General features: G+C 49.8%; 1 protein-coding gene across 5 annotated transcripts in view; it reads right to left on the bottom strand.

Moving 5' to 3' along the window:
- Positions 1–895: 895 nt before the first annotated feature.
- The window catches only part of ELMO1 (engulfment and cell motility 1), a 405,316-nt gene continuing 381,432 nt past the window's right edge, over positions 896–24,779 (bottom strand). For 2 of the 5 annotated variants that reach the window (XM_036738191.1, XM_036738193.1), the window contains 4 exons: positions 18,130–18,237; positions 13,117–13,199; positions 6,354–6,431; positions 1,768–2,854 (listed from right to left, as the gene is read on the bottom strand). In XM_036738191.1, the coding sequence (XP_036594086.1) occupies positions 2,654–2,854; positions 6,354–6,431; positions 13,117–13,199; positions 18,130–18,237 (470 nt within the window). In that variant the 3' untranslated portion in view covers positions 1,768–2,653. Of the gene's footprint in view, positions 2,855–6,353; positions 6,432–13,116; positions 13,200–18,129; positions 18,238–24,779 lie in introns of all 5 variants that reach the window. The other 3 variants (XM_036738189.1, XM_036738190.1, XM_036738194.1) reach the window with 2 other exon arrangements.

Genomic DNA, 24,779 nt, shown 5'->3' with positions numbered 1-24,779 from the left:
GTCACATGGCTTCTGGGTGGGAGAAATGGTTATTAATAGCCAATGACTTGGGGAGATTCAGTTTTCCCCCTTTTCTCCATCCTCATTTTAAAACCACTAGCCTTCCTCTATCTGAGCCCACCCAACCTTCCAAGGAATCTCTAGTCCCAGGTGAATTCCATTCACTGAAACTTGGGTGGAGATAGAGCCTTTTGTCTAGAATGCCCAAGGCTGGGGGTGGTCTGGGTAGAGAGGTCCTCTCTCTGTCCAAAGATGACAGGAGTCACTCTCAGCCATCCTTTGCAGTAAGCACTCTCCTCTTGGTAAAGTTCACCTCTCATTAACTGTTAGCCAATCAGAGTTGATTGCCATCCTTTTGAACATACCTCTTCTAAGGAACATATAAGCCAGGGATGGGGAACCTGAGGCCTCAAGGCCACATGTGGCCCTCTAGGTCCTCAAGTGCAGTCCTTTGACTGAATCCAAACCTCACAGAACAAATCCTGGAGGCTGCAGGTTCCCCACCCATGAATTATAAACCTCGAGCCCACCACCAGGATTATCTTTGGTCTCAGAAAGAGATGGCCAAATGACCATCCTTCTATTAAAATGCTGGCATTATTATTAAAATGATTAAGCTACCCAGAAGTGATGTCTCTCACCACATGGGGGGCAGCGATCTCTGTCCCCAGGAGGGGGTCTGGGGGCCAGGTTCTATCATTCGTATTTCTCACCTGTCTTTTCTCTTCCTATCGCAAGTTGGGTTATTCTTCCCTTGGGTCATGGAGGAATGGGTGACTCATGGTGCTTCTTCATCTTAGATTGATGTTTGACCATGTAGCCCTAGGTCAGATAGAGCTGGTGTGGCCCTAGACAATCCAGGCCCTCTCCATGCTCCTAAGGAAGACGCTGGCTCCCCAGCTCATCACAACTCAGATTTTATTACACAGCAAGTGGGAGAAGGGGATGTTATTCTCAGGGAAATGTTTGGAATGGAAATAATTAAAAAAGCCATCCTCCAAAAAGTACACACATTAATGTATATCTTCTCTTCATTAAATATATATCTGTTTGGCAAAAAATGTTAGACTCTTTTGTACAAAACAAAAACAAAAACCCTCGCAGATTTCTAACACTCGTAACGATTACAGCAATGTAAACCGGGATGTCTGGCGGCTCCACCAATGCTGGGGAACCCAAGGCGAAGCAAGAACCCTCGCCTGAGGAGGGGACACTGAGCCCCGGGGAGGAAAGGGGGGTCCAAAGCCAGGGTGAGAGGGAGGCATTCAGGGTTAGTGACTCTGCATGTGCATGAGTGCATGCACACACACGTGTGTGTGGGGGGGGGTGTGAGGGAGATACAGAGAGAAAGAACAGAAAGGCAGAAAGAAACAGAGAAAAAGAATAGAGACAGACATGTAAAAAGAAAGAGACAAAGACAGGAGAGAGACAGACATAAAGATAGGAAGGGAAGGAGAAAGTGACAGAGAGAGACAGATGGACACAGAGAAAAGGAATGCAGAAAAATGCACAGAGAAGGAAAAAAGAGGGAAATACAGAGACAAAAAGAGAGGGACTGAAGAGGAGGGAGGAACAGAGAGGAGGGGGAGAAGGGGACAGATGGGGAGAGAGAGGGAGGAGAGGTGGGGGGGACAGAGAGAGAGGAAGAAGAAGAAGAAGAAGAAGAAGAAGAAGAAGAAGAAGAAGAAGAAGAAGAAGAAGAAGAAGAAGAAGAAGAAGAAGAAGAAGAAGAAGAAGAAGAAGAAGAAGAAGAGGAAGAGGAGGAGGAGAAAGAGTTGGGGAGAGTGGGGGAGAGAGAAAGAGGGAAGGTAAACAAGATGAGGAGGAAGGGAGAGAGAGACCACAGCTAGGGGCTTCATAATTTGTGCTTTGAGTTAACGAACTAGAAGAAAGCTGGGGAAAGGAAGAAGGGGAGTCTAGAACCCACTGGAAAAAAGACAATGAGAAGTGAAGGCCTAGAGCAGGGACAGCCAGAAGCCTAAGGGCGTGCATCCAGCACTTTCATCCTTTGGGAGACCAAACTGGGGATGGATGGAGGTCCTCCTTCTGGTCTTTGAGGAGGGAAGGGAGAAGAGAGAGGATGAAGGGGAGGCGAGGGGGCAGGGATGGTGGGAAGATGGGACACTGGGGAAGACTGGAGTCACAAATGGTCCTCAGCTCCCCGGGTCCTGGCCATGATGGTTCTTCTTGGGAGTGGGTGCTTGCTCTCCTCCCTTGCCCCTCACTCCCCGCACTGCTTCCAGGCCTGTTCCCCGGCCAGTCTACCCCGGGCCATTTGGCTGGAAGGAGGGCAGGCGGCAGGCAGATGGGCTCTTGTGACCCTGGAACCCAAGGCCGGTCCCTTCACTGTTCTCAGTGGCGATGGTGGGACTTTGCTTTATCCCATACTTGGGCTGCAGCAGTGAGAAGGTAAGTATAGCGTTGTAGTCTCTGAAAATGATCGACCCATCGATCAATCGCTGATTGGCACAGAGGGTGGGGGGAGGGAGGAAGGAAGTGCAGGGCGAGGTGTTGGGAGGGGGTGAGAGGCAGAAGATTTGGGGGCCCTGGCCATCACCCCAAGTGTGTTTTCACTCATGTTTCCAGTTATCGAAGCTGTATTTTGAGTTCAGCAGGGGGGCTGGGGCGGGCAGGGTTGGGGCCAGAGGCGCCCTCAGTTACAGTCATAGACAAAGTCGTAGTTGCTAGGCTCCTTGGGGATGGGGGGAGGTGCGTCGGGGATCTGGATGTTCTCCAGGTCGAGGAGGCGAAGCTTTATCTCCATGCTGAGCAGGGTATCCAGGTCATTTCGGGTGAGGTCACTCAGCATGTCCTTGCCCAGCAGCGCATTGAGCCCGTCTGTCCAGATGCAGTACTGTGGGTAAGGGAGAAGAAACACAGGCTCATGTTAGCACCCCAGGACCAGCACGGTGACCCACCCACCGAAGAACTTCCTGGAGAAAAGGGGCGACAGTAACCCCAGCTAGAAACATTCCAGAGACCTCTTAGAAGATGCTGGGACTAGATGCCCAAAGATATTAACCACAAGAACAATCAGCAGGGACACAACTGAGGTTTGAAAGCACTTTACGTACAAAGACTCACTGGAGCCTCACACGTCTCTTAAGGCAAGTATACCTTGTATCTTGACCTATGAAGAAACTGAGGCTGGACAGGGATTGTAAACTGCCAGAGCTGCCCAGCTAGTGAGTGTCGGGGGTGGGACTGGAATGCAAGACCACTGACTCCAGGCAGATACATACAGACAGATGTACACAATGTGATAGACATATATATATATATATATACACACACACACACACACATGATGCAGTACATACATGATACATATGTGTATAGATGTTTATGCATGGGTGCACACATACAAATATCTACATGTACACATACTCAGTACATATGTATAGAGATATGAGATATGTTTATGTATGTACAGACACACATATATGCAAAACCATACACATGCATGTCGATATGTGTATGGATGTATGGACACGCACACATGCAAATTTATGCATATATATACACGACACATATCTGTGTAAATGTGCTTCTATTTGTGCAAACATGTACACAAATGTGTGCATATATACATGCATATGTAATTAAAAATAAAACATCTATAAATACATACATGCATTTGTATATAACATGTAAAGAAAAACATAAAATGTATCTCTAAACATACACACACATGAACACATGTACTTACATATAACATACAATGAAATAAAATGTAAAATAGATTTGAAACACATGCATAGATGTATATACACATATTTACACATAACATGTATAATTAAATAAAACTTGAAGAATACCTATAAATATACACACACATTTATATATAACCTATAATTAAACAAAATATAAAATGCATCAAAAACCTACATAATGCACAGGCACATAGGTTTATATATGACATGTATCACTAAATAAACATCTGAAGAATATCTCTAAACATGCACATATAAAACACAGAAACAGGCCCTGGGCTTGCTTGATGCACTTTGTGCCAGGATTATTTTTACAGAGAAGGACATTGAGTCTAGGAATGGTTAAACAATCTGTTTATGGTCCCCTGAGGTCTGGTCTGGGTCTCAAAGTCATCGCTCCTAAGTGTTAAGCCCTGAATGAATGTTCTTTTCGGTAGGCAGAGCCACAGGGTCTCCAAACTGGAAGTTGTGGTCTAGTCTGGCCCTGAGGTCTATCCCCCACCCTCCCCAGCCTAGGGACAAGCCTTGAAGCTTCCTTGCCCCATCAGTGAGGAGCCTCCTCCCCGACATCAGGCCTAACTTTTGTCCTTTTGGAGCTTCCTTCCTTGGCTCTGAGTTCAGGTCCAACAGAACACGCTGCCTTCTACACGGCAGGCCCGCCAAGAGCCATCAAGTCCCCAGGTCTTCCCGACTGCTCCTCCCAGGGCCCTGGCCCAGCCTCTCTGGCCAATCCATGGCCTCTCTCAAAGGCGGTGTCCGGAGCCCCACCCCACCAACCTTCCACCAGCGCTGCCCTGGTCCAGAGCCAGCTCTATTTCCAGAAGGGCCAAGTTTTATCCCCTCTCTTAAGGAAATATCGAGTGATAGGGAATGACGCTTAAGCCTCGTTCTAAATTCAGGGTTTATGTATCATCTTTCCTCCCTTTTCAGGAAGTACCATCTCATTCAGAAGCTGCCACCTGTGAAGAGCAGACACTGGGTAACATTACAGTGAGTTGAGACAGCTCCAGATCCTCTGGAGAGGGGTGGCTGGCAAGGCTGGGTGGGTCTGCGCTAACAGCCTGAGCAATCGGGATGAAGAACGCCCACGAATGGCCTTCCTGCCCCCAACTTTTATGTGTCTGGGACAGGGGAGCCCCTTGCCCCTCCCCAGTCCCACCCCGAATGCCAGAATGCCCTCTCCGTGGGGGAAAGGATCGTCTTTCCCCTCTTCAGGTGCCTCGTACACAGCAGAAACGTCTCTTTTTCTGGTCTACATGTCTTTGTCTTTGCATATTGGCTGACTGATGGATTCATCAGGAAATCGGGCTCTGGTTAGCAAGGGAAGGGGGAGGGGCGCTGCCTTGGAGTGGAGAGAGGCCTAATCCAGCACTCACTAGCCGTCATGAGCCGGGTCCTTCTGGGAGGAGCTGCCTCAGTTTCCCTTGGTAGAAGGGTCACACTAGCGGCTCCTACTTCCCAGGCCTGTTTGGAGAGAGCTTGAGGAGGCCGAGTGGCTCCTACAACGGGCAATTCTCTCTCCCCATCGCCTTTTCCGAGGTTTCATGCTGACGGGTGGGTTTTAAATATAGCTCCCAGCATGTTTTAACAGGGAGAAACAAATTATACGTGTGGCAAAATGTCAAGGAGGAGGAATAAAGGAAACTTGAATATAAAATTTTGACAGCACAGATAGTCCTCAACTTTTTTTTAAAGCCTCATTTTTTTTTTCTTTTGGCAAAATTCATGGCTTTAAATGATTTGTAAAGGGGAAAACTGAAGACATGAGAGAGGTTTAATTTTGGAAATTCTGAAATAAATTCTCAGGATTAACCACAATCCCCAGAGCCTCCTCCCCACGTGGCTGAGCCTCGGCCCTGAGGATGGAGGGAAGGCCCGGGAGGAGGCCACGCCCACCTCCCATCTCCCCAGGCTGGCAGTCCTCCCTGGGTGCTCTTCTTGGCTGGGGGGCCTTCGTGTCTGGTTCTCTGGATTCAGATAAAGCGGGAAACTTTGGAGTCAGGCCTCAAATCAGGCAGCGAGCAAGGGATAGAAATGCTACTCCCGTTATGGGGCCTCTTTTCCCCACTTGGAATCAGTCAACAAACATTTCTCAAGCACTTACTACGCGCTAACTACTGGGCATCAGAGACGGCAAATCCTCCCAAACCACCCCTCAATAGCAGCGGTGCCCGCCTTCAAGGAGCACACGCTCTGCAGGAGGAGGAGGGTTGACAGCGCTGTGACGAGTTAAGCGGTGCATCCAAAGCCCGCGGTAGAGTGGATTGAGAGCTGGCCTTGGAGTCAGGACGACCTGAAGGCAAATCCAGCCTCAGGCTGGCGCCATTGGTGTGATCTTGGATAATCACTTGACCAGCCTGCCTCAGTTTCTTCGTCTGTAAAACGGGGATAATAAATGGGACCTACTTTGCAGGGTCACTGCGGGGATCAAATGAGAAACAACATGTGAAGTCCCGACAAACCTTAAGGGGCTATTTCATTATCCAGGGCCATTGGACGGTAAAACGCTGGAAGCCCCTTGACCGTGTTTGAGGCATCAAAGGTACCGCTTTGCCGTCTCGGGACATCGGTTTCTTTCTGTTTGTATCCACCCCGTCCCCCTTTTCTGGAGACGACTCAGCGCCAGCAGCCCTTACTTACCTCGTGCTTATCGGGAGCGATGAAATTGAGCTGACAGTTTGAGTCATACAGGATGGAGAAGGCGAGCTCCAGGACCTCCTGGAACGACACGGGGGGAGGAGGTCATCAGCCTGGTCACTGAGCAGGATGTGGGGGAGGGGGGGGACAGAGTCAGGATGGATGTGGGGGAGGGGCCGGGCAGGGCGAGGAGAAGGACCGGCTCCGCTAGGCAGAGTCCTCATTCACAGGGTCTCCTCCCTCCCCTCCAGGCCTCCCAGGGGGATCCATCCCACCCATTCCTATCCTCAGGGAAGATGCTCCAGATGCATCGAGGCCAGACGTGCTTCCAGTGAACTCCACGCCCTCTTGGGGCTTCTGGGTCGTTTCTTCTCTTGTGAGGATCTTTTGGGAAATAAATCCCCAAGACCAAGGACTAAGGTTGTAGGAACATGGGAAGTTTGAGGCGAAGACCTCTCTGGAGATCCCTAATACTGTCTCATGTCAAAAAGAGGGGAAACTGAGGAAGCTGCAGGACAGGTAAGGGCTCCCCCGAGATTCTGAAAAGGGCTCGGCTTCCACCCCGACCCTTCTGACTTCTAAGTGAGTGCGTAAAAGCTCCTGTGGCAGAAACTTAGGGAGCCCGATGGAGCGGGCAGCCACGGAGGGTTGTAGAAGGCCAGCACTGAGGCAAGAAGACCAGAGTTCAAATCCTGCCATTTCCCATATTTGCTGTTTGCCGCGGGCAAGCCACAGAATCTGAGAGCAGAGGGACTTCAGCTGCCTCCTGCTCCAGTCCACACTTGAAAGAAGAAATCTCCGTACTAACAGACAGACAAGCCGCCCTGTTGCTTTTGCCTGGGGATGCCCCAGCCAGCCCCGGCCCCTTGGAGACAGTGCCTCAGCCTGCCTCTTCACACCTTCCTCCCGCCGGTCCCACTTCTGTTTCCTGGGGCCAAGCACCCAGTCTGATCTCTCCTCCACAGGACAGCCTTCGAAGTGCTCGAAGAGTCTCCCAGCCTAAGCTCCCCCAGCTCCTTCAGACAGTGGTCTCATTGCGCTAATGCACGCCCTTCACTCTCCTGTTTGCCCTTCCCCAGACACCCTCATTCTTAAAGAGAGGTGCCCTGAAGTGACTACAGCCCTTCGGATGAGTTATGGGCAGAGAACAATGTGTGTGTGGGGGGGTCACATCCCCGCTCCTGGAGGCTATACCTTCTTGAGGAAGCTCCAAATCTCATTGGCTCCTACATTACACTACTGACTCATATTGAGCTTGTGGTCCACTAAAACTCCCAGATGTTTTTCAAAACAGCTGTTATTGAACTATGCCTCCTCTATCTTATACTTGAAAATATATTTTTTTTTCATTTTTACTCAAGGGCAAGATTTTTCTTTAAAGGACAAGAATTTTTTTTTTAATTTCCCCATTTAATTTCATCTTGGAAGTTTTAGTCTAACCTTCCGTCAAGATCCTTTTGGATTCTGAATCGGTCATTCTTTTGTCTCTTCTACCAATCCAATGAGCATGTACTATCAATGCCTTTATCCAAGGCATCCATAAAAATGCTGAGCTGCCAGGTCCTGGGCATGCTCCCCTGGGGCGCTCCTTCTCGGTCACAAGCTCTGAGAGGCAGGGATCACTTTCCCTCAAGAGTCCCATCATTCCCACCCAGAAATCAGTTCCTCTTAGTGAGAATCAGATCCAGACTAGAGTTACCCCTTTTATCCCTAAGGCAAGTCAAGGAGTTTTTAGATGCTCTGGGGCGTGTGTGTGTGTGTGTGTGTGTGTGTGTGTGTGTGTGTGTGTGTGAAAGAGAGAGAGAGAGAGAGAGAGAGAGAGAGAGAGAGAGAGAGAGAAAGAGAGAGAGACAGAGACAGAGAGAGACAGAGAGAGAGACAGAGACAGAAAAGAGGGATAGAGACGCAGAGAGACAAAGAAAGGGACAGAGAGACAGGGAGAAACAGGGGGGGAGAGAGAGAGAGGGAGAGGGATCCAGAAGTCTGGACCACTGAAGCTGTCTATCAGCCCTCTATGCCAGGCTTATAATTTGTTCTTCAGTCTCTTATCTACTTTCTGACCAGGTGGTTTATATTAGGCTCCAAAGACAAAATCATTTACCTTCTAGGAGCAGGCACCTCTAAGACTCTAAGCGACAGATAAGCTAACAATTGCTATCAGAGGAAGGAGCTGCCCACCCCAGTTGTGTCCTACCCAGTACAGATGGGGAAGCTGCAGAGTTGATCCAGCCAGGAGGATGCATTGAGAAAGAATTCAGGAGCCATGGTCCCTCATGGAAGAGCTACTTCTCCTCTTGTTCTTGGGGGGCGTGTGCCTCTCCCCACAAATGTGGCTCCCTGGGTCTGAGCTGCTAACCCGAAGCCCTGGGCCAGTGCCCATCACATGCCCCTCAGGCACAATCTGGGCAGGGCCCTTCATTGCAGTGGTGCCTGGTTAATGGCTGAGGTAATGAAGAAGAGCAACATTTACCAGCCACTTGGGCTGTTCTCCAACTCTCATTTTTAGGCCCTCTGATTTCGCACTAAGAAATATTTCGTCCCAAGCTGCCTATGTCCATATTCTTCCCATTGGGAATGAAGTCCTTCCTGGACCCTGCCTGTACTGCCTTGTCTCAGCATGGAGGGGATTCCGGGCTGCTGAAGTATTGCCAAGGGGGCTTTGAGAGAGAGCCCCACGCATGACGGATGGCTGCTTGGTGCTAAGTTAGCCGAAGGGGGTGGGATGAGTCTTTTGGTCACAATAAGACAACCCTGTCCTGACATAGAGCATGGGATATACAGATAGAAAGTCCACCCTCTTCTTTCCCTCCAAAAGGTCCTGCATCTTCCATTCCTCCCAGGCTATTTATTCAGATGGATGATCTGGGTGCTTGTGTTATTTGATGGATTCATGATGTCATTGGGAGGGGGACTCACTCCCCAGCGCAGAACATGTCCCCTTCTCCATGTCTCACCTTGGGATGTGGTCCCTGTCTTTCCATATGTCCTACACAGAGGAACTTCTTAATGCCTAGAAGCCTCTGTCCCAGAGGAGCTGCCATCTGTCTTGGTGGATGGGACCCACATTGCCAAATCTTGGCTCCTTCAACTGGAATAGGGAGGTGGCCGGTGATTGCCCCAGAATGCGCAGGCATTTAGAAGCACCTACTGTATGGCTGATACTATTTTAGCTTCAGGAATTCAAAGACAAAAGTGAAATTATCTCTGCCCTCCAGGAGCTTCCATTCTACTGAGGAGAGAACAAGTACATACGAAAGTATATACAGAATTAAGATAAACATAAGGTACTTTAGTGGAGAGGGAAAGTACAGGCAGCTGGGGAATCAAGAGAGGCCTTGAGTAGATGGCAAGGTTGGCAGCAGGAATCACTGCTTGTCTCCCTATGGGGATCCTGGGGAAAGTGAGGCACATCTAAGGATTCCAGAGCTGCTGTTACAAGAGTCTGACCTCTTGATGTTCTTCCAGTGGTGGAATCAGCTCTGACTCAGGGCCCACCATTTCCCAAGACTCTAAGCTGCAGTGGACCCAGAGGGCAACAGAGAGATGCATGCTGGGCCTTCAGATGGCACCATGTTGCCAAAGGGGACTGGTACATAGACAACATCATTGAGGGCACATCTGAGCAGAAAAAGGAGGTGGGCAGGTCTCAAGGACAGAGACAATGGGTGGATATCCTGAGGGCCGCCCTGGATTTATGAAATATTAACAGACTCTGAAGGTGGCCTCAAAGCATTAGGAAGTTCTTCTGTGCAGGACTTAGGGAAAATAGGAACCAGCACCCAGGCTGAGTCACGGGGGCCATATCCTGCATTGGGGTGTGAGCCCATCCCCTACCTTATGATCCCTTAAATCATACACATATCCACAGGGTCATTCATCTGAATACATGGCCTTAGGGGAATGAAGGGGTGGAGGATCCTTTGGGGTAAGGCTAGAGGAAGAAGAGTGTGGGCCTCCTTCTACAACTGAGGGAAGTGAAAGGATTGGGACAGCAAGTGGTTAATTGTGAGAACTGGGTAAACCCCAGTGACTCCATCTTGCCACTTAGTTCTGGAGCCAGTTCAGTTCCCTTTCTATCCAATTATGGGTCTTGTCCAACTTCTGTCTTTTGAGAAAACTTTATTCAGTTGTGGGAATTGGGAGAAAACCTTATTGTATTGTTTGAACCTAGCCCTGTGCGGCTGGGAAGCTGGACCCCCCATCTGCTGCTTACAGACCCTTAAGTGAGGAACAAATAGCCGGTTAGGCGGACCAGAACCCGTCAGATCTGAATGTCAGTGCAGGGAGTTTTCTCACAATGATACCTCTCAAGCAGCTAGCTGATGTGTCTCATCTGAAAACTGGCCCTCCTGGTCCATCAGTTACTGTTTCCCTGCTCCTTTGAGTGTTGCCAGACATTTGTGGGGAAGGGGAGAGGGTCGGCTCTTTTTCTGGTTTCAGGGAATTGCCCCCATTCACTCTCCCCCTCCCAACTTGGAAAGTCCCTAATCTTTCACTCAATTAGAAATCAGGATACCTATTGTTTCCTTTTAATTAATTGGTCTTATCTGTCTCCCCCTATGTTTGGGGTCCAGCCCTAAGTTGGGGAAGGATCCTGATCTGTTAGGTAATTGGCATTAATTGCCATTTAGGTAATTGGCTTAATAAATTGATAAGCTCAGCAGAGGAACCTTTGTTTCCTCAGTCATTTCATCTTTCACCTGCCACACCTAACAGTGAGGAAGAGCTAGTTGGGATGACCTCGGTTGGTGGCCACATCTTTGCTTAGGGAAGTCCCATAGCTGGTCATTCCCTTTGGTTTGATTCTTGAGGTAGCGGCCCAGGATTGGGGGAGGAATCACTGGACCAGAGTGTCCGCCTGGCTCTCTGCCAGAGGTGGCTGCACACTTTTTCTCTGCCCTCCCTATCACATACATTGCTCAACACTATTAATCCACACTGTCCTGACCTAGATTCTTGATAAGTACTGGCTAGAAATGATAGGTTTTGCCATAAACTGCCAAGCCCACTTTAATTCCACTAGGGCTGGCTGGAAGGAGTCCTAGGCCTTAATCCTCTGAACTACATGTCTGTGGGAGGCAGCCCTGTCATGTCTAATGGATTTTATTGATGTTGGGGTCTCGGTGTCACTGAGTCCCTGAGGAAGGTTGGCAGTTCAGCCAGCCCCGAGGAAGCAGCAGCCTGGTCAGTCACACGCCCTGAACCCAGCAGATCCTCACAATGGAACACATGCTTCACAATAACCCCATGTGGTGGGGAATACAAGTGTTCTCTTTTGTTTTGGTCCTGATGGGGAATTTTATCCATGTAGAGAACTCCTGGAGTGGAGACTTCTTGCCTCCTTCCAAACGCACAACTCTCATGTGACCTGAAGTCTAAAAGAGTGGCTTGGCCCACAGAGAGGTGAATGATCCCCTGAGGGTGACAGGATGACTAGGCAGTGTATGTGGGGTAGTAGGTTTCGAACCCAGCTCTTCCAAACTCTGAGGCCAGTACCCCTCCCCCGCAAAACCCCTGCAGGAACAATGTCCCCAGTGTGCTCACCCAACTTTGGTTCCAGTGAGAGAGAGCTTACCCTCTCTCTCCAGGTCACCCATCCCGCTTGGTGACAGCTGCCTGTGACATCATTCATTCATTCCACAAACATCCTGAGCTCCCAGGGGTACTGCTTGGGACACAACCCCAATTCCTCAGGCCCAGGCCAAGCAGGAGACACACTGGAAGGTGCTGGTTAGGATATGAGACTTTAGTTGCTACCAGAGATGCTGCTTGTACCTGGGCCTGGTGTGTTTAGGGGCAGAGCAGAGATCCTCAGAGTCGCTGCTCCTTGGCCCTGCCCTTCCTCATGCATGTCCTGCTCCCAAAGAGAGAGATTTGTGCTGGGGAAGAGGGAAGGCAGGCCCTAAGAGACCAGCTTCACTGAGCCGGGGATGACAGGCCTGTTGCAGGTCCTTGGTCTTAGTAGGGCTTTTGACTCAGAGCTGCCAACAGGGATGATGATCCAGGAAAGAGAGAGGAGGGGCTCCTCCTCTGCCCCTCTGAGCTCAAGACAGCTCCTGTCTTAGACTCTCTTCTAATGAGCTTTTGGGAAGCCCCTGAGGACATCCTCATAAGCCTGCATGTCAAGCTGACCCACACTTTGAGAAACACGGCTCCATTAATGTCACCAGCCACCCCCCCCCCCCCGGCTTTGTCCTTGTTCTGTGGATGGCCACAAACCCTGCTCCTCGACTCTCTGGCTTGGACATCGTCTCTGAGGCAGAATGATGGGGGCTCTTGAGTCCACTGGGGTTGGTAATTTCTTGGACAGCCTTAACCCTTACAAAATGTTATAACCTTTGAGCAGAAATGTTATAGAATATGCTGGCCCGACTAAGGCCTGGCAGCTAGTTCTGCTTGTCAGCAAAGACTTGGCTAAGTGAGCTTGTCAGGTCTGCTTGTACATGTTCCAGAGTAAAGCAATTTGTTGGTTCTTTAGAGGGAAGGGGCATCCTTAGTGATTCTTCCTTTGAAATGTGGGCTTAGACCTAGCACAAAACAAACACCTTTTCCTCCTTTCAGGGGGTATTTAGCAGCTGGAAGAAACCAAACCAATGACTAGACATTTAGGCCCCCTTGGGAAGGAATGGGGGGCATGCCAAACGGGGCCCTGCCATCTTCCCACATGCCAGCATCCACCTCGGGTCCTTCCAGGAGGAGCTGGAGCTCGGGTCTCAGTTCCTGGACCAGGCTAATCTGTTCTCTGGGGACGAGCTGAGAATCGTACCTTGTTCTGTTTCAAGGCTCCTTTCTCCTTCATGTGTGGGCAGTCCTTCCCCGTCACCACAGCTTTGATGTCTGCCACGGGCACTGAAAAGCAAAGGACAGTGTGAGCACCATGCTTGGCCAAGAGCCCTCGGTCAGCCCAAGGGTGCCGGCCTGCCTGCCCTCCCAGCCACCATGACTCCTCTAAAAGATCCACATGCCCACACACACACATGCACACACCTATTGCCAGCTTCTGTTTGCACATCAGTTCAGTTCAGACACATCCCTCACCCTTCTCCTGTGAGCCCTGCTTCTAACAAAGAATGAAAAGGAACGAAAGTCCTTCACACAAGAGACTCTTCCATTAGAAGGTGAGCCCCCTGAGGGCAGGAACAGAGCTTGTGTCTTTCTTTGTACGCTTCCAGAACTTAGCCCGGCTCCTCCACACAGTGACTGATCTCGAAATGCTTGTTGATTGACTCACTGCTCTGTTGCTTTTACTATGGAGAATCTCAGCGGCCCCTGAAAGCCCGTGCTCCCCAAAAGAGGGAGCACATCTGGGACTCCACCTGTTGGTTATTCCCTACTTTAAAAAGGCATCACACATACCAGAGATAATGAATTGACGCCATGCCTGATGGGTGGCAGGGCTGTGAATCCCTGCCTGGCAGCAGGCTTCCAGGGACGAAGGCCCTTTTCTAGTATGCTCAGTCATGACTGGTCTAAACAGACATAATTTAAAGTATCTCCTTAAGTCAAGGAGCCAAGCTGTTCCTTCCCTCACAGGGTTATGGCTAAGGAGAAAATCCAAATCCTAAAAACACGGTGCAGCTTTCTAAGCTTGCTCCTTGACAAGGCAGGCTGCAGAAACCCTGGAGCTTGGCCGGGCTCTCAGGGGCACTTAAAAAGTCTCTGCTCCCTCTGGACCGGGCCGAGAGGCTGCATCCCCATGTCCCAAATTTGCCCCTCCGAAGGAGATGGCCCCCAGAGGAGCCCTGGGCATGGCAGGGCCAGTCTGGCCTCAACTTGGGAGGCAGGGCGGCAGGGAGAAGAGGAAGGGGGCCTGTGAGGAGCTTACTTTCTCCTGGACAGGGTGGGGCACACGAGTAAGGTGGTATGTGGACTTAAACCTTGGGGTGGCAGATCTGGGCAGCCTTGTGTATGAGGGGCTACCCAAGTCAGGAGGGTGCGGGGTCCAGGGCGGAGATGGAGCACCAGCTGTATGCAGGGAAGGGCAGGCAGGCCTGTTTGACTAGAAGAGAGTGGAACCAAGGGAGCCCAGCCTGCCTGAACGATGAGGCTGAAGATGGCTGGTGAGGGGCTCCACATCCCAGGCTGAGGGTCTGTATGGCAGGAAGTGGCAGTGGGAAGCCACCAAAGATTTCTGGGCAGGGCACTGACATGGCACCTGCCTGAGCTTTGGGCATCTCACTTTGGCAGCTAGGTGGAGGGTGGATGAGAGACGGAGAGACTGGCCTCAGGGAGACCATCCAGGAGGCCTCTGGGACAGCCCAGGATATAGCAGAGAGAAGAGGGGACGTGGCGGCTCCTGGGAACGCGGTTCCCTTTTCTCCGAAACGACTTTTTTAATCGGCTAGAGCCGGAGAAGCAGCTTCTCTCCCTCCTCATCCAGCCTGCTGCTGCTGGGGGGGAGAACTTGCCCTAGATTCTGAGGAACGGATGGCCTCAGGGCCCTGCCAAGGAGCTGGGAAGCAGAGATGCCACACTCGGTGGCTGGTGAGCAGTTGATGCTGTTGCAGGACCATAGAACTTGAGGGCAACGAGATCCCTAGAAACCCGAAGTGAGAGACAGACAGGGCAAGATGAAGGCCAGTGGAGAGAGCTGGCGGGCCACACTCTGATAATGACCAGGAACCAGCTCCCAAGGTGCTTAAGAAGAAAGAGCTTCTCGTCCTTTGGAATGGGGCCCCACCCCTTCCGGAGCTCCTGGGGATGGACTCCAGGAAGACTGGGGGCACCTGGAGGGATTCTCTCCAGCTGCAGGGCTCTGGAATGATCTCATTCCAAGAAATCCATTTACCCAGAGCCCCACGGACAGCTCAGGTGCTTCTTCCCTCTCCTGCCACATGTGCACAGACACACATACACAGACACATACACCAGACAGACACGCACACCCCTCACACACATGTTCATGGCTCCTCGAGGCAGCAGGTGTGACTACTATCTACAAAACTGGAAAGAACCTTGGCTTCATGGTCTTAGCAATGTGTCAGCGCCAGAGGCAGAGAAGGCCCGACCAACCTGCACTGGGGGAGGGCGGTTCATTTTTATTTTTATCTCTGTGTCCCCAGCACCCTTCACAGTGCCTGGCACATAGCAGGTACTTAATCAATGCTTGCTGATTCATTTAACAGATCATCTCTTGCAATGACTTGGCATTCCTTTACATTTACTGACTTGTGTCTATTGTCCCCCTCTCCAATAGACTGTAAGCATCTTGGAGGCAGGAGGTGTCCTCATTTTTGTCTTCGTAGCCTCAGCACCACGAACAGGGCTTGATACCCCCTAGGGACTTAATAAATGCTTGTTGATCGATGGGGCAGCTGGGTGCTATACTGGATAGAGTGCCAGGCCTGGAGTCAGGAAGATCTGAGTTCGAATCCTGTCTCAGACACTTACTAGCTGTGTGACCCTGGGCAAGTCACTTCACCCTGTGTGCCTCAGTTTCCTCATCTGTAAACTTAGCATAACCATAGCACCTGCTTCTCAGGGTTATAGTAAGGATCAAATAAGATAATGTTTGTGAAGTGCTTAGCATGGTGCCTGGCACATAGCAGGCTCTACGTAAATGTTAACTGTTGTTACTAGCTGGTATTAGGATTGGTCCCTACTCTTGCCCCAATACCCTACAGGGGCAGTTTGTCCTTTAAGCTCCTATCATCATGGGGTTGTGAATTTTAGAATTATAATGGAAGAGACTCTAGTCTAAAGGACCTGAGTTCAAATCCCGCCTCAGACACTAGCTGTGTGACCCTGGGCAAGTCACTTCACCCTGTTTGCCTCAATTTCCTCATCTGTAAAATGAGCCAGAGGAGGGAATGGCAAACTTCTCCAGTATCTGTGCCAAGAAAACCAAATGGGTCACAGAGAGTCAGAGATGACCAAAACGACTCTCATTTTACAGGTGAGAAAATGGGCCTGGGGAGCCCAGCTCCAGACCTGCTCCAGCTTTCCACTAAGCTCTGATTCTCTCTTCGCCTTGGATTTTCCTGTGTGTATATGTTCCTGGCACTCTTAGTTTTATCTCTCTTCTCACATTCACTTGCCTCCCCTGCTTATTTTAAATGTGTGTTTTTCGACGTCTGGCTCAGCTTCCCACCAATCCCTGTCACAGACCCTGCCTTCCCCATGTTCTGACTGATGAGATGCTAGGGGCACAAAGTACAAATCAGAGGTAATTAAGGGCCTAATGAAACACTCCAGGAGACACAGTGATGCTAATCAGAAGGCAACCAGAGTCTTTGTCATCTCAGACCCCCCCAAAGCCCATGACAGATAGGCTGATGAGGAAGTCTCTGTTCTCTCTGATAGAAAACATCAGCTACTTCAAGGTCGGTGACTAACTGCTCTGTGCCCAACTGGACTAAGGGTTTTCTGTATATAGAATAAATAGATAGAATATAGATAGAATTGAAGGTCCTATAGAAAGTGGCTCATATTCAGAAGCCCCCATGGCCCCCAGAGACTCCCTTATTTATGGGCCAACAGATGCTCCTCTGTGCCTTGGTTTGTGTGCGACTCCAGCCCAGATGAAGCCTTATGCTGTCTCACACTGTATACTGGACATAGTCAGGTTTCCTCTATGGCAGAATGAGCCTAAAGTGTGACCCAAGGGGCCAGAAGGGGAGGGAGTCAGCATCTGTTCACTTGGGAGCCTCAGGTCAGTGTCACCGGGTTGGAGAAAGCCTAATGGAAGAGGGAGAAGCACCCAGACCTTGGAGGAGAGGGATGAGGATCCCTGTCAGAGAGAGAGAGAGAGTTCCAGGGGGCTCCTGCTTATGACATACCCTGGCTGTATGACCTTGGGACCGTCAGGCCACTGTTGGGGAAGTCCCTCCTACTGACCTCCCTTTGAAGAGCCTTCTGGAGAATCCATTGACTCCAGCCCCAGGCACTGTCTGAGCCGTCTGACTCCTCATGAACAAGACCAGCATCCTGGCAGCCCTAGGTCAACCTGCCGACTGGGTTAGCTGACCTGCCCCGGCCAGCCAGATGTTTAAGGAATCCTTTTGTGTGGCAGGGTATCCAGAATGGGCGGAGCTTGCAGAGAAGTGTGGTGAAGATGAAGAGGGTGACCAACAACATGAACTCAAGGGAATGAGATTTCTCTCCGCTTAGGCTTTAGAGGAATCGCAAAATGGAAACAAACCAGCTCCTGAAGCTCCCTTCTCCTTGGCTGTCTCATCAGATATCTCCACACACCCCCCCACCAAGCCCTGCCAGGGCTGCACCCAAGCAGCCAGCTCCAAACCCCAGGGTCCAGAGGTCTGTGGCTCAGTGTGGCCATCTATGCTTGACACGCTGGCCGTACTTGAGCAAGGGTCACCCCACAGGGGCAGTGACAGCCTGCCAAAATGGTCTCTTGGCTGCTCCTCCCCCATGACATATCATCTTCCCCCTCCAGGCCTTTGAACATGCTGTCTGCCCAGTCTGGATGCCCTCTCTTTTCTGCTCTGACTCCCAGAATCCCTAGATTCCTTTGGTGCTCAGCTCCAGTGACACTGCTTATGCAAATCCTTTCCTGATTCCTTTACTTGTAGTATTCTGCCTCTCCCCCCACCCCCACTCCCTGCTGCCCCCAGCTACCTTGCAAACATTTCATAGTGACTTATCTGAATATCCCGTGTTACGAGAGAGCGTAAACTCCTTGAGGGCAGGTGTTGTTTCATTTTTATTTCTGAATCCCTAGTGCCTCCTAGTACAGAGTCTAGTGCATAACAGACCTTAATGATTCCTTGGTGGACGACGCTGGATGGAGCAGCAAGGCTGGGAGTGGGGGGTGACTTACATTTGTCCTGCAGGGAGTCATGGGGCACCTCTCCCTGGGGGCTCTCCTCCAAGTCTCCGTAGTGAAGCACTTTGTGATTGGGTGACAGCCGACAATACCAGAATTTGTCTGTGGGAGAAGATACCAGTTCACAAGGTGAGCAATTCCCAAGACTTCATGACAGCCATGCATAACAGCCTAAGCAAACAGGTTGTGTGTGTATGACTTTCAGTTCTGCAGGGATGACCTACGTCCAAGCTGGAGAGCCCCATCCTCCAGCTGGTCAGCAGCACCCCCATCTCTTCTCTGCTGCTGTCTAGACGAGAATAAAGCATTAGTCAGGGGCTTACTCTGTGCTAGCCACCGGGCTAAGCACTGAGCAGTTGTAGCAATCAGAAAGTGACCCCAGCTGCTAAGCTCTGGGAGCCCATTCTCCTATTTATATTACCCATGATGCAAAAGTTCACATGGAACAGTCTCCTAGGAGAAGATGGAGACAGAAAAATGGGGAAACTGACAGATTACCTTGCTGGGGGGCAGTGTTTTTCTATTAGATTGTCAACTCTGGGAGGGCAGGGAGGGCAGTTAAGTCACCTTTAGTAATATGGCGCATGCCTGGCACAGCAGCAGGCCCACCATTAATATCCACTAAATCAGTAACAAATGGCGAATGGATGAGTAGGTTGGCATGAATGGGCTCCAGTTGGGGATGCGCCGAGGAAGGATTCCAATGGTTACAAGCTCATGGAGGTCATTGGACTGAATACTTTCAGCTCAATGACCCCAGACTTGAGCATCAGCACCCGCTCTCTCCCATCAAAAACACCTCAAACTCCACAGGCTCCAAACTGGGCCAATCAGTCAACAAGCATTTACTAAGCAGCAGCTATGGGCCAGGCACTATCCTAAGTGCAGAGGAAACCAAGAAAAGGGGAAAAGAGGTCCCTGGCCTCAAGCAGCTCCTGATCTCATGGGGAGACAACATATAAAGAACCATGTACATACCAGACATGTGCGATGATTGCAGAGGGAAGGTAGCAGGAGCATGTGTGTGTGTGTGTGTGTGTGTGTGTGTGTGTGTATGTGTGTGTGTGTGCGCGCGCGCGTAGGAACAAAGAAAGGCTTCCTACAGAAGGTGGTATTTGGCCAGGGTCTCATTCTCTCTGTAATCCTGATCCCCATTCTGATATTGCCCCATGGGGGTGCCCTGTTTGTGACTGTTGAATTCTCATTGACTTCTTGTCTTCCCCTTTTCTCTGTCTGAGTAGTAACCACATCCTGCTGATTCTGACCACCCCATAGGCCTCCCACTGTGCCCTCCTCTCTGCTTCTTGCCCTTAGACATCTGGTAGGATCCTAGAGTCATTTAGAAATGAGAACACCAAAGCCAGGGGGAAAGTACTGGCCCAGAGACATGCAGGTCCATTGGCAGAGCTGGGATTTGAACTCAGACTTTAGGACCCCAGGCTCAACTCTGTCCTTTGAGAGCTGAAGGAAGTGTGGTCTTGGGGATTGTGTAAGGGAAGTGTGGGAGGCTAGGAGTCCATGCCACACCCGCCCCCTCTGCCATACAGCAGGAAAACAGAGACGTTAGTGTTTGTTGAGTTGAGAGGTCTTGGACAAATTCATGAATGAACAAATGGATAAAAAAATAATTTCTTAAGCACTAATTATGTGCCAAGTACTGTGCTAAGCTTTGAGAATGTAAATGAGAAAAATTGAGATCGTTCTTGTCCTCAAGTAACTTACATTCTAACAGGGGGAGATAAAATGGGAGAAGGGCTTTGAGCTAGGGCCGGTGCAGGGATACTTGAGTGGGGCTGTGGAGACTGATACACTGACCCTTCCAGAAGCCTGGAATTTAGGGTTAGGTTGGTGACTGTGCTGAGAGCAAAGAGGGGGAAAGCATGTTCCCTCTGGTCATGTCTACATACATGTACTAGTATGACATTTCTTGAATGAAAGGTTTCATTTCAGAGAATGGAATTTGCCTGGTTAAACATTTCTTTTAGACATATACCATACTTAATTTTAAAGTGGAAAGTGCTTTAAATAGAAAGAAAAAAATTCAAAAGAAACTCTTGAAAACCCAGCATGTAGAAGCAAGGCTGTGGGTGTCCTACCTTGGGCAGCTGCAGAGGGAGCTCATACCCTCGAGCTGTCTCCTCCCTCCTCCTAAAAGAAAAGAGCAGAGGCCCAAGGTAGGGATGTGGGACGGGAGAAGGAGCTGGAGAGCAACACATCAGCCAAGGAAGTCTCACACTGTGAGCTGATCGCTGCTTATGTTTCTGTGAGAACATTTGGAAGAAGAAAGGCCATGATTATACCCAGAGCTCCTTATATGAGTTTCAATCAGGCAAATGTATCATTATCTATTTTCCATAAGAAGAAAATATGATCTCATCAATCAGACGTGAGAACTCCAGAGAAAGTGGGGTGGAGGGTTTGGGTTGTTATAACAGCATTTCTGTGGTCTCCCTTGAGGGTATGATGCCTGAGCCAGAGTTAAACACCCGGGTTCAAGATTTAAAGCTGGCTCTTTCTGGCTTGCCATTCAGGGCTTGCCTCCTCCTTGAGAACACGCTCTTAGATGAGACACCTCAGCCTGTCCTTTGACCTGGGCTACGAAAGCCTGGGCCCTGACTCAAGGACCTTGGTGTAAGCTCAGTCGGCCAGTGAACAATGATTTAAACTGCCTGCTAAGTGCTGGGTGCTGGGCGCTGGGCATTGTGCTAAGTGCTGGACATCAGGCAGGCAGGACATCTGCCTTCCATCAGGATCTCGTTTTCATTTCACAAACTGAAATTTGTAAATCAGTTGTTGATGAAAACTAAAGGAAGGGGAAAATTACCAAAATTACGTAAAATTTGTGGTGGTTTTAATAAACATTTCAGGTTAGAGTGTTCTCCAAAGTGGAGGGAAGAAAAAGGACAAATAGGGAGGCTGAATCCAAAGAAGGTGGGTCTGGGGGTCAGGGGACTTGGGTCAGACCCTAAATAAGTGACCCAACTTCCCTGAGACTCGGTTTCCTTGTCTGTGAAGTGGGTATAATAATGCTTGATCTAGCTGGGCTGTCCTGGGGAAAGGACTTTATGCGTCTTCCCATCATGTTCTGGGAATGGCAATGATCCCTATGCCACAGCTACAGGGAAATGAAAAAAAAAAAGGAAAACCCAAATGGGTGACTCAGAATTTCCCCTCAAGAGGCCTTTCCCCAGTTTGGCTAAGAATGCAACCTTCTAAAAATGTGTTTGATTCATGAGATGCAGCAGAGCAGCTCCAAGTCCCATGAGCTGAATGGCTGCCTGAGATGGCCAGGACGAGGAGAGGGCAGCTGGCCAGTCTACCAGGAGGCTGAGGAACCAAGGTCCAGGGGCTCCCCAGCCAGCCTTGCTTTCTTCCTGGTCTCAATTGGCCCTGCCCTGGAAACATTGATGGAAGCAGAGGAAAGGTTTCCAGGGGGTTCTTACTGTACCAAGCCTGAGGCTGGATGAATCAAGTAGACTGAATGTGTGTTGTTCTCCAAGTGCCTCATCTGCCATGGTCTGGTATGCACCCTGGGCCGGGGGCCTCCAAGAGAATGATGGGCTTGTGTGCACGTGTGTGGGGGGCATGTAGGAGGGGGATCTTTAAAAGACATAAGTTCTTCAAATCGGGGGCACACGCCTTCCCTTATTTCCCATAGAAAGATGGTCCCCCTGGGTTAAGGACCCTGATCTCATAACAAGGTCACAATGAAATATCCTAGCTAGTGGTTCTTAGAATTGCATAATTCAGTGCAAACACAGGAGGAATGGCACCTGTCACCTTTTATAGACTGTGGTTTTCATTTGAGATAGTGTTCAAGCTGGCATATCTGACATATTAAGTATTATGGCAAATGTAGTCAAAAGTAATCCATCCACCCACCCATCCATCCACCCACGCATCCATCCATCCATCTCTCCGTTCATCCATCCACCAATCCATCCATCCACCCACCCATCCGTCCGTCCGTCCATCCATCCATCTGTCCACCCATCTATGTACCTGTCCACCCATCTAGCCACCTTCCCACCTATCTATGTACCTACCCATTTTTCCGTATACTCATCTATCCATCAACCCATATATCTGCCCGACAAAAATACCATGCCTAACCATCCTCCCACTCCCCTAACCATTCATCCTTACAGGTCTCCACTGACCCATTTACCTCCTGCCCAGCTATGCACTCATCTACCCAGACAACGCCCACAGAAGGCTCTAGCCAGGGCTGCAAGACCAGCTGTAGCTCAGACAGAGTAATGTGATAGACAACACGAATTACCCAGATGTCTGGCTTCCATCTGTCAGATGCAGCACAATCCAACAACAGCGAAAAGAGACGCTTGTTGGGAAGTGAGGAACAAAGACACATTTTCCACATCCACCACACCATTAGTGCTTTGGGAACTAAAGCACAAAAATAACAGCTCTTCCATTGGAACCTCACAAACAATCCTGTGCGACAAGGATAATCACCCCAATTTTACAGATGAGGAAACTGAGTCTCAGAGCAGGAGTGACTTGCCTAAAGTCTACACAGCCACCAAGTGGATGGCAGACATTGAACCCGGGTCTTCGAGGCTCTCAGTCCAGTTCTGCCAGCTGAGCCACCTTCCCTCTCTCATAAAAGCCTCTACTTTGTGCGTCCCTTGAGGTGGCACTCAGGGGATGACTGAACCAAGTCGTGTTGGGTACACCTGGATACAGTGCTGATCTTGGAGGACCCAAGTTAAAAGCAGATGTGGTCAGACATTATATTATTTGCAGCCCTCAGTCAGTCCGCCGTGTAACAAAGAAGATGCCTAATTGTGAAACCGTGCCGTCCTTCTAAAAAATCAGTCCTTCAATGGTTTGAACTTTGTGTCCAGCTTTCTTTTCTATGGATTTGGCCTGATCTGTCTTGTCTTCTCCTCCAGGGTACTGTCATCTCTTCACACAGCGAGCACGCCACATGCTGAGGTGGGGTCTCAAAGCTTGGGTTCTCGTCTTCCTCGTGGGATTAGCTCTCGGGAGAAGTGGCTGCAGATCCGTTCCATTTTCTGTCTGTTTGTTCTGCTTTCTTTTTTCAATTCAGCTACACGTGTTCTGGAGACGATGAGACGTTGCTGGATCTCATGCTAAGATCTCTGTAGAATAATTTTCTCTTCCATTATTTTTTTTCTATTTAATGAGGCAATGCTGTTTGTAATCTTCAGCCATCTTCCTCCATAAGGCCACATCTGCTAAATTCTGTCGGCTTCCTTCTTTGTATGGTCCCATTTGCTGGCTGTGACATTCAGCACCTCCCCACTCTTTTGCTGGAGAAAGTCTCTGTGATGCCCAGGCTGGAGGCTTCTAAGTGGCCCCACACCTTTAGTCTCTGTCATTTCTGATGTTGAGCCTGAGTTCCCAGTAGAGTTTCTGCCAGGCTTGCAGGTATTTACTTTTGCATCTAACAGAATCTAAGCAGGCAGAAGCTGACTGAGCTGGAAGCATCTCGCCAAGTTCTTCCCCATGTTTTCACCTTCTCTGTCCTCTCTGACAGATGCTGCCCCTTGGCTCCAATTATCTCCAGGGGGGTCTGTTTGCTTGAGCTCAGCGTTCCATGAAATTGTGTTTCTAGTTGCCTAGGGGCATGCCGTGAAGCCAACTCCTCAATCTGTGTTTGTTGGAGGGAAGCCGGAAGCGCCCTTCTGCTCACCTGCCTCTCCTCTAAGTCTTGGGGTGTCATTCAGAGGAAGGACATCAGTGTGGCTGTAGCTTAGCTTCTCTAAGGGTCCGTCAGCTTGCCGGTTACGGGACGAAGATCATCCATTCAGATGACTAACAGGGGAGTTAACGTTTATCGATGGTCTGAGAACGGCATAATTCTTGGCACCTTCTGCCTCTTTCTCAATCAATGAGTCACAATCATCTCTAAAGCAGAGAGGGCAGCACAGGATTGAAGCCTGTCTTGTGTCCTTGTCCATTTTGTCTCCCCAAATTATTACCCGGGGCTCAAGCCTACTGTGGTTGCTGAGGCCAGTCCTCGGACAGCAGGTACAAGAAACCGTGTGGAGTAGTTATGTGACAGCTGGACTCAGAGTCATTGGGGATCTGGGTTCAAATTCTGCCTTAGACATTCACTAGCTGTGTGACTCTGGGCAAGTCACTTAATTGCTCTGTGCCTCAGTTTCCTCACCTGAAAATGAGGGGAGTAGGCATGATGATGTTTAAGATCCCTCTCAGCTCTGAATTGGTGACACTATGAACTGAGCTCATATTCAAAGACTTTAGGGGCTGGGAGGACACAGCCTCTGAGAATCCTGGGTCACCCCCATAACCCCAAGAACCTTCATAGTCAGACTTTTGTCTAGGCTTTGTCTTATGCCAAGGGGAACAATTGTTTTCTCCATGAAGCAGCTCTTACTTCACTAGGACAACCAGTGAGAAGCCTGAGCCCTGCAGGATCCTGGGCTTAATCCAAGACATTCATCTGTCAGAGGGGAAACTGAGGCTCGCTGGCCCAAGGTCATACAGGCAGAGCCAACATTCAAGCCTGGGTTCTCCAATCCCAAACTTACTCCCCTTTTCCTTCCTTTTGCCCCTTCATTATAGAGGAGCTTAAATAAAAACCAGCAGTTCAAAGTTGACCCTGTGGACAAAGATGTTGCATGAATGATTCT

The sequence above is a fragment of the Trichosurus vulpecula genome, chromosome 9 (genome assembly GCF_011100635.1).
Source record: "Trichosurus vulpecula isolate mTriVul1 chromosome 9, mTriVul1.pri, whole genome shotgun sequence".
NCBI classification, from domain to species: domain Eukaryota; kingdom Metazoa; phylum Chordata; class Mammalia; order Diprotodontia; family Phalangeridae; genus Trichosurus; species Trichosurus vulpecula.
The sequence above is the reverse complement of the archived record's forward strand: the minus strand, read 5'-3'. Positions and strand labels throughout refer to the sequence as shown.